General features: G+C 53.9%; 2 protein-coding genes across 2 annotated transcripts; both read right to left on the bottom strand.

The window, feature by feature from the left end:
- Positions 1–1,442: 1,442 nt before the first annotated feature.
- On the bottom strand, positions 1,443–5,173 carry LOC131212313 (5-hydroxytryptamine receptor 1-like). Its single transcript, XM_058206124.1, has 2 exons — positions 5,145–5,173; positions 1,443–2,850 (listed from the first exon to the last, which is right to left on the bottom strand). The coding sequence occupies exons 1-2, from the start codon at positions 5,171–5,173 to the stop codon at positions 1,443–1,445; spliced, it is 1,437 nt and encodes a 478-aa protein (XP_058062107.1).
- Positions 5,174–6,920: 1,747 nt separating this feature from the next.
- On the bottom strand, positions 6,921–8,624 carry LOC131212302 (uncharacterized). The gene is made up of 2 exons (XM_058206109.1): positions 7,372–8,624; positions 6,921–7,308 (listed from the first exon to the last, which is right to left on the bottom strand). Exons 1-2 carry the CDS (start codon positions 8,622–8,624, stop codon positions 6,921–6,923), a joined length of 1,641 nt encoding a protein of 546 aa, XP_058062092.1.
- Between the last annotated feature and the right edge of the window lie 1,013 nt (positions 8,625–9,637).

The following is a 9,637-nucleotide window of genomic DNA, read 5'->3' as shown; positions in this document are numbered from 1 at the left end:
TACACTAGTGATTCTGTAGCAGAAGTTCCGATAGGAAGGAGGAAAACCAACGTCACAGTAGAAAACGGGGCAAACAACTCAACTCGTCACGGCACGGCACGGTGTAAATAATCGATCTGATGTGTCATCACACGGCTTCCTCCGGCTTGGGGGGGCGATTAACAATAAATTTTGGGACTAGTTTTTTGCTTGGTAACGATTAGCGATAGTTTTGTAAATAGTGCTCACCTAAAACGCCGACCGTTCCGCTCAAAAATAAACCCATGTTTTACGAGCGACACTAGACGGTCGCAATAGTCACAATAAACTCTCGTCCCTACGTGTGCCACTGGGTAAGAGGACCTGCTGGCCAAACCCGACAACCCGGAATGGCTTTGGTGGTTCGTTCTTTCCTGTACTTTACTAGTTGCCTTAGGACACTACATTCAAAACGGAACAACATAAAACACGAATCCTAACAGACTGTGTACGTGTGTATGTGTGATGTTTCCCGCAGTCCCGAGAAACCGAAGGATTCCAATGGGCCACCACGCTTCGTCGAGGCCTTTTTTCTAACCAATAGTAATTGTTCGTATTTTAATTTGTTTCTCTTATAGTCTTGTAGTCATTGCGGTTCCTGCGCTGCAACCCGAAACGATGCATCGAGAACCGGTCACTGAATATGCGCTATGTTTGATTTCACCGTTCCTTTCCTTGTATGTTTTTGTTTTGCCAGACTTTAGATTGCGGTTTCCGGTACCATTTCAATGACGTAGCCTCTCCTATTGCCGCCGCCACTCTATTGACACTGAAATTCGATTATTTTCACTACTTTAGGTGAGCTTCGGAGGGGCGCCACACGGTCCGACACCAAGTACTAAGCTTAAGCTAACGATTTCACTACGCGCTTGCTACAGCACTCTACGACTAAATATCGTTCCACGTCCACTGGGGAGCTGACGGGGTTGCTTACTGACGAAGCCTACTGCGGCCTAGTTGCCTACGAGTATATGAGAATGTTTTTACCGATTGACGCCCAGATTACGTGATTGTATTCGGCGACTGTTTCATACGATTTGTGCACCCATATCTTCACCTTATATTTACAACCAATTATGGGCCCTGCGAGGATACTGGGCGGCTCCGGTGGATGAGTAATCATTAATTTAATAATTACCTTAACGCGCACGCACACACCACCCACCTATATGTCTCATGGAAACCTAACACTCGCACGGCAACGAGTCCGTCGTTCTTCTATTTGTCTTACGGTAACCGGTGACCCCGTTACCGGGACAGTCCTGTCAGTGATCCTGTCCGTACGATATTTGTATAGTTAGCTTACTTCACTCCGCCGCACGGTTAGAACATCGATACTGTACGCTAGGGTTGCATTGCAATCACATGGAACTACGGGCGGACTTGCCAGGGACAGGACTCCCGGCTTAGCGGCGGCGGAGAAGTTAGAGGAAACTTTCGCGCGCCGTGTGCTGGCCCTCGTTTTCGAGCACGAACCGCTGTGAGCCCGGCTCCCCGTACTGGCTGTGGTAGAAGTCCTCGCGCATCAGGATGTTCAGGTTGGAGCAACGGAAGTACAGGATCTCCTGGAACGGCTTCCGGAAGTCGCGGTTCAGCGTGGCGTAGATGATCGGGTTGAGCAGCGAGTTGGCGTACCCGAGCCACAGGAAGAACGACGACAGCGTCGGGTAGTCGTCGTCCATCAGTGGCCGCACCAGCGCAAGGATGAAAAACGGCAGCCAGCAGATGGTGAACGCGGACATGATTATGCCGAGCGTGGTGGACGCTTTCCGCTCTTTGGCCAGCTGAAACCGGAGCTTCTTCTGGTGCGGCGATCCACCCCCGGCCAGGGCCGCTCCGGTGTGTGTCGCCGGCAGGGCGGGCATGATGGGCTCCGGGGGCTTCAGCGTGGTGGCCGTCGTCGTTTTGTCCACCGCCAGGCTGTGCTCGAGCCGCGTTTGGGCCCGCTTCTCGTCCTTCACTATTCGCCGGGCCGCCCGGAAGATCTGGTAGTACACGAACAGCATGACGGCGAGCGGAATGTAGAAGGAGCCGAGCGTGGCGTAGATCTGGTAGCCGACGTCCTCGCACACGGCGCAGAACGGCCGCCGGTCCGGCCCGTCGCCGATCGTGTGCTTGTTGCCGAGGATCAGGAGCGGCGGCAGTGAGATGCAGGCGGCCGCCAGCCACACCAGCGCCACGCAGAGCATCATGCGGCGGGGCGTGCGCTTGACCCCGTACTCGAGCGGCTTCGTGATCGCCCAGTACCGGTCGACCGAGATGGCGCACAGGTTGAGGATGGACGCGGTGCACGACAGCACGTCGAACGACACCCAGATATCACAGAAAACGCGCCCAAAGTTCCACTCGCCGAGCACCTCGTACATGAGGGCGGGCGGCATCACCAGGCAGGCCACGCACAGGTCCGACACGGCCAGCGACACGAGCAGGTAGTTGCAGGGCCGGCGCAACTTCCGCACCAGGCAGACGGCCACGCAGACCAGGATGTTGCCGACGATGGTGCCGAATATCACAGCCAGCAGCACGACGCAGATGATCACCTTGCGCAGCGTGTCCAGGTCGAGCTCGTGGTCGGTGGCGGTGGCGGCGTTCGCCAGCGTCGACGACAGGACCGTCGCTACCGTCGGGTGGGCGAGCTCGCCGCCCAGCCCGGCCCCCAGGCCGGCCCCGATCGACGCCGCCGGGTCGGCCGCCTCGATCTCGCCACCGCCGGTGAACCCCTGGCCGTAGCCATGGCCACCGGGGGTCGTCTGGTTCGCCAGCAACACGGCGAACGGCGTCGGAATGGTGCCGGGGCCGAGTGTCCTGGCCAGCAGCTCCCGGGGCGAGGCACTCCCGAACACGGGGGACGTCGCCGACGACGGTGTCGTCGTGGTCGTCGCTGTCGTCGAGAGCAGCAGCAGCGTGGACTGCGCCGAACTCCACTCCACCGGCAAGCCGGACGCTAGGTGGCGCTGCTGCTGCCGATGGATCTGAAAGTCTGGCGAGGGCTGCTGCGCGTGTTGGAGGTGCGGTCGTGCCCGGTCAGCAACTCCAGTATCATCCACGAGCTGCGAAACGGCTAGAACATCCATGCAATTTTTATATCGGCGCTAGTGCATCACTTTCGGTCAAACGCCACAAACGCTAGAAACCAACTGTCTAAAGCCTAGAGCCCAGCCCATCGGGCGGGACGGGTAGGCGAATGTCTGCCCCTTAACCGTTTCATCTTCCACTGGTGACACTTTACGCGAAGTCTTTGAACGAAGTCCAACACACAGTCAATAAAGTCACGGGACGCTACACTTGATTGGGAGTGCGTTGATCCTGACGCCGCCTCGGTTTCCGGTCATCCGTTCGGTGATATGTATATTGACTCTCCGTGTCGCTCTCTCCCTCCCTCGCTTTGGTGTGACTCCGTTCCCGTTTAATTACTCCCAAAGCCGCAAACACCGACACGCTGATGGGGCCACGGAAAAACCACTCCGGCGCCGACATTTATCGAGGGCCGAACCACCACCGGATCCATCGTCGGCACTAGTAGTGACGCAGGTCCTGTCACCGACAGGCATGGCTGGACATTTATTGCCGTCAATTGGGAACAACACTTTGGCGGTCTGGCGGGCGGGCACGGGGGAGGTACGAGGGCCGAAAACACTCACGACCCGGACCCGGACACTTCAACGCTCAACGTTCGTTCGTCCGCTTCCTGGTTTTAATCTAACGCCATGTCACGGCCGGCTAGCGAGCATCCTCCCGTCCACGGACCACGGACCGGACCCGATGCGAGACCCAAACTTCGATGGGGTTTACTCCGAAATGATTGATTACCGTAGGGTAGATTTGGACGATGCCGATCCGTGAGACGCGCGATGAGGTCACGCGTAGCCTGTGGCCATGTTGAAGTGGGTCGCTGACGCACCGCTGAGACATTAGTTGAATCTGTGGCACCTGAAACGACAACCAGAGAGCAAGATTATGAAATGTGGTTCCCGTTTCCCGAAGGGCTGGAGTTACATCGGTTTGGTTCGATAATGCTAAGCAGAAAACCTGAACCACTCGACCCCCCGTTGAGACCTGTTGAGGTGGAAAAACTTTTGCCCACTTCACCGATGTGCACCGATGGCGCTCTCAAGGCAAACCGTAAACATATTTATGCTGTTCTCGGATAAAGTGCACTTGTTCCAAGTTGTTCCATTGATTACCAGTCAAATCACCAGTTAACTTGAGAACGGGGATCCGATTTGAGCAGTCGTTGATTCGGCTCGTCTCGTTTTCACCCAAGTCAAGGGAACAGAAGGCGAAAATGACGGTGGAAAATTGGGAGGAAAATAATAAAATCTCAAAGAATCACTAGTATTTTCCAACTATTTTCAGCAGTAGTGAAAATATAATATTAAAATGATGTTCAACTCGAACAAAAATATGAATGCTAAACGCGTAACTACAAATCGTTTATAGGTTTTAAATTGTTTGTTTTGACGTATTTCTTTTCGTAATTCTTTGAAAAGATCCACACATTCCATGTGTTCTCTACGCGCGCATAACACGCCTACGGTTCGGCCGCAAATTCTCCCCAATATTAGCATATTGTAGAACTTAGTGGGGTTCGAATCGTTTGATCCTTGCTCGTCCAATGGACTCGTAAATATTTTGCAGACTTTCCACAGGGAATTTTAAGCCCATTTCCCTGCGGAAGGCGTCAACCGCCGGTAAGGTGGGAGTGTGCGTCGAAAAGAGCTTTTCCCAAAACTGTACCCTGAATGTCCTTTCCGAGTGCGATGGCTTTGATATTTCAAGGTTACTGTATTGCTAGAGACTCTTTTTCGATGTGTCTCGGATTCTGTTAAAGTAACATTTTATTCAAAGAAAACATACTATTGACAACTTGTGGAAGTTACGTAAAAAAAATTATTCCTCTTGTAAAGCAAACCGTACACCAAGCCAAGTTTTCGTAAAAAATAGAGCACTGTAAGCCCAGCAATGTAAAAATATGATATTCGGAAAGAACCAAGGACGGTGAGTTCGCCGCATGTGACAGGAATTGCGTACGAAATGATTTAATCATTTCTCTGACCGGTTTTCCAATATGCGATGGAGCGTCACCATGTAACAAAGTCACCTCATATTTATCATATCATATTAACCATATCAGCAAATTCGAACGATCCCTCATCGTACTATGTTGTTGCTAATGAGTTGTTTATACGCAGGGGTCCGATTCGCAAACACTGCCCGAATTAATCTGCTCGAAACATATTAGCGTAATGAACTTTCAATCCCCACCGTGTGATAAATAAGCAGGCTGTTGATAACCAATTCCTGCGAAATGTTCGATTATCCGAGCCGGTTCGACATGTAAATGATTCATAAAAATGATTGAACGCAAACAGATTATATTGAAACATTTTTAACGCAACGGAGCTCCACCGATACCGCACCGCTTAATACGCGCATTGGCCAATTATGGACACTAAAAGCATCTTTGTGGTATAGGCACAAAGAAATCTTCAAAAATAAAACAAGGTACTTTAATTATGACCATGGTTCAACTCAACACTTTCCCCAACATACCATCAAACGATAAAACGAAGCTGATAGCCACGGCGCCAATCGTAAAATATTGCTCGCCCCGTGCCCTACACTAAACGCTAATTGATTCGGGCAAATAAATCCCACCACATAGATCAGATAAAGGTTGCAAAAGGCTTTCTTTTATGACTGCTGCTGCGGTTATCCCGTTCGATTTTTTTATGGTAACTCCCACCCAAACCAATATCGGTACCATAAATCATCGCAAAACGTACACAACAAACAACCCTTTGCCGTAAATCATTTACGCAAAAATCGAGCCCCCTCTCATGGAGTGTGCGTGTCAATTGCCCTTTGAAGCCCATTGCAGAGCGTGTAAAAGTGATGTTCGATTCACGTTTCTTTTATATCCGCTCTAACGCTTCCACGAGTTGGATCCCGCCAGCTTGTAAAACGTGATTGAATGGACCACGTGGCCGGTACGATTCGTCATATCCATTCCCTTGCTAACGAAACCGCCCCGGTTGCTAAATATACCAGCTGTGCAGCCGTTGATATTTATTGCTGTTGAATTTAAAATTTCAAATCTCTTTCCGCACAATGGAGCGAAGTGTGGCCGGACTCGGAACGGGCCAACGAAGAGGAAACCCAACAGGCAAATCCTGCGGCCCGGCTAGCCCCCCAACCGGAAGCTCTGTAGCTCTGAATATCGCCTTTTGTTTGCCCCACAATGAATCATGTATCCGTTTTCAGGCCAGTCTGCTCGTTAAACCGCTGGCCATTGTTTCCATATTTTCCGGCCGTTTTTTGCTTCCCCCGCAGCTGGTCCGTGCATTTTAAATGCCCGTTCGCTCGCAATTTCGTTTCACATTTTCACAGGCGCAAAGTGCCGTGCATTCACAGAAAAAGAAGTGGTACTGCTAGTAGTAGTAGCAGGAGCTATGAAAATGTGAACCACCGGATCCGGCTGGGTGCAATAAATGTTCGCGCGCTGCAATTGCTCTCGCTTCCGGCTGCACTGTATCCACCGATGGCCGGCTTGGCATCACATTTTCCCCCAGCTTACAGGGCAGGTGAAAAGGCAGTTCATAAAACACTTCCTTTTGACCGGGTGCCACGAACGGCACCCGGTTCACCCCGGTTCGGCCACCATCGTCCAGGCGGCCGAGATTGGCAAACTGCAACCATTTATCGCCACCACACCAATGGGTGGTTCTCGCGCACTTTTTATTTCACCATTACCGTTGCCTTTGATGATGATTTTGCCACCGTCGTGCCTGCGGAGAGTACTTGACAGCGAACGAGTAATCGGCTTTGGAGCTGCGGTATTTGGCCAATCCTTGCACGTGGGAAATTTAGTAGAAATATTAGTGTGTCACCCGAATGAAGCGCTACTGCAACGAGTCACCCGTCAACTCCACCGAGCGCTTCCGGCCGAGTGAGTCCCTGGTGAGCTTGCGGGCGAGTTCGACAAAAAACGCAACCCGCTCGTCGGGCAGCGAACGGTTCACGTGCTGACCGATGGCGAGCAGCACCGGTTCCAGCTGTTCCAGCTGGTTCTGCGCGCATAAGGCCCGGGCATAGGTCAGCTGCCCAATCAGCTGCCACAGGTGACTGCCGCAATCGATCGCTTCGTCGGCAATCCGGTTGCCCATGACCTTCACATCGTCCAGCCAGCCGTTCCGCAGGTGCAGCCGAGCCATTTCGTGGTCCAGAAAGCAGCGCTCGATCGGATACTCGGCGCGTTGGTGGCGACTCTCCAGCTCCGCCAGTTTGGCCCTGAAAGCGATGCGAAACCAATGGGCTTCCAACCAAGGACTCCAGCCCGCCAGCCGAACTTACTTGTACCGCAGGAACCCACGATCCGGTGCGGTTGGATCGCGGTACGTCGAAGCATCACCGAAAACGGGCACCACCACGATCGACTCCTTGGCCGGTGGGACGGCGAACAGTAGCGGGAGTCTTTCGTCCGGGGCTGAGTCCATCAGGCTCGGTGGAATGCGTAACCCGTCCACGACGGCCAGACCGGCCAGGTTGCACACCTCCCGCACCAGCTTGCCCTTCTCCGGGAGCACTCGTCGTGGGGTGATCTTGTAGAAGTCACGCAACACTTCACCGACGAACCGGAACAGCTGCGAGTCCTGGCCACGGTCCCGTAGTTCGTGCATACGATCGAACTGCCCGTAGACGGCCCGGTACGCTCGGTAGCGGTACTTGAGCAGTTGGTCGATCTCATACCACTGCCGCCGGTTGTTCTCCGCCGGCCCGAATCGTCCGTAACGCTGGCTGTACATCGGGAAGCACGCTTGGGATTGCTTCACCTGGGTCGATATCTTCCCGTAGCAGTCCTCAACCAGTGCCGCCATCGCCCGGGAACTGGCTTTGGTCTGCGGCAGGTTCATAACACTCCCGTACCGCCCATCGGCCCGTAACTCCCGGATGAACGTCCACGTTTCCCAGCCACGTCCGAGATAGAGTTGGCCGAGAATTTGGGCGTTTTTCGCCCGTCGGGCCCGTTCGCGGATCGGTGGTTCCCGCTGGACCAACTCCTGCACACTGACCGCATCACACTCACCGGCTTCCGCTAGCACCTGCCACCGTGGACGCCCATCGGACGCTTCCCGCAACGCAAGCTGTTCGGCGGCCACCGCCGGAAACCGATGCCGATACTCCAACAACGAAGCCTGGCCTGCTTGCTCCCCGAGCGTATGGTCAAACGTTGAACGGCCGAGGTTCAGGGCGGCTTCAAAGTCCCGGTGCCGATGGCCTCCGGTGGGTCTCTGGCTGCGGTGCCCGTTAGCCGCGGCCACCAGATGGCGCTCGAGTTCAGCAGCATCGTACAGGGCTTGGCAATGCACCAGCGTGCCAGGATAGTTCCGCGGCTCGGCCAGCGTCTCCAGTGCCCGGGTCGGACCGGAAGCCGCCAGCTCGGCTCGTGCCTTCTCGACCCGCACCCGCTCCCGTGCGTCGCCATCGGACGGTGCGGCTTGCAGGGCTTCGGCCAGATCGTCGATGGCCCCGTTCACCTGCCCGAACCGGAGCCGGTGGACGGCGGTGTCCCGGGACACTTGCCACGAAAGTTCCACTGTTGACATTCTTCGGAATTTTACTTCGCCACCGACGTTGCCGCTTTTTGCTCCGATTGCCGTTCAATGCCAACTGGCGAGCCAATGGTTGCTGCGATGGTTTGAAGTACGATGAGAGCGGTGAGCCTACTGCAGTGGCTACCAACTTTATCTAAGATTTATTGGCCACGAAGTCGAGTAATCCCCCCGGGCTTACCAGTTACCAGGGGTTAATTATTCCAAACCCCAGCACCAACGCGACGATGAAGTTTGCGACAGGCCACCGGCGGTGACCAGCCTAGAAAGCTTCTCCAGGACCTAGAGACCAAACTGCTCGATTAAAATCCATACTTTTCGTAGGAATAGTGGTGGCCTATCTTAATTCTGGGTAGTTATGAAAAATTGAAGCTAGACTTTGATTGAGGGTTTGGTAGTGACAGCATCAAGGGTTTTGGTGCTGCTGTGACTTAAAATAGAAAATGCGAACGTTTCAGAAGCGTTTTCGTCAGCACGCACGGGGGCACGCTGCCCCACTAACTTGGCCCCGGTAGCCGAGTGAAAATGAAAGCGCATCCAAGTTTCGACCCCGAGTTGCACTTTTCCTGGCACTGCTCGGCTCTTTCGTTGATTGACTGATTTTCCACAGGACTGACGGCACGATTGCGTGCAGCGCGCATACCTAATGCCGGACGATGGAATTGCCATCGTTATCTCCGATCGGTGATTGGAAACAGGCCTCGTAGATGGGCGATTAGTGCGACCGTGCGTCAATCAGACAAGCGACTGCAACGGTCCGCGGCCCTATCGATCGCCCCCGAGGAACCTGGAGCGCATTAAATTATTAACTTCACCCTTGAACCGCGAACCGACGTGCATCGTGTAACGACGAAAGCGCCGGGCCCACAATTACAGAGACCACAACAGTGCACACGGGCAGGCGGTAGGCGATTGATTTCGGAACCGTTAGCCCTAGACCGCCGGTAACAGTGCGTCAATAACGATGTTGATGCTGATCGCATTGATGATGAGCGGCTCCCGACGAT

The sequence above is a fragment of the Anopheles bellator genome, chromosome 2 (assembly GCF_943735745.2).
Source record: "Anopheles bellator chromosome 2, idAnoBellAS_SP24_06.2, whole genome shotgun sequence".
Lineage (NCBI taxonomy): Eukaryota > Metazoa > Arthropoda > Insecta > Diptera > Culicidae > Anopheles > Anopheles bellator.
The sequence above is the reverse complement of the archived record's forward strand: the minus strand, read 5'-3'. Positions and strand labels throughout refer to the sequence as shown.

Excerpts from the sequence above, each read along its gene's own strand:
- LOC131212313 (XM_058206124.1), bottom strand. The coding sequence starts at position 5,173 with ATGAGGGATCGTTCGAATTTGCTGATATG. Across the intron at positions 2,851-5,144 it reads CGTTCGAATTTGCTGATATG|TGCCTCGCCCCGGGAGCTGC; the intron begins GTTAATATGATA and ends CGTGTTCGGGAG.
- LOC131212302 (XM_058206109.1), bottom strand. The coding sequence starts at position 8,624 with ATGTCAACAGTGGAACTTTCGTGGCAAGTGTCCCGGGACACCGCCGTC. Across the intron at positions 7,309-7,371 it reads CGTGGGTTCCTGCGGTACAA|GGCCAAACTGGCGGAGCTGG; the intron begins GTAAGTTCGGCT and ends CATCGCTTTCAG.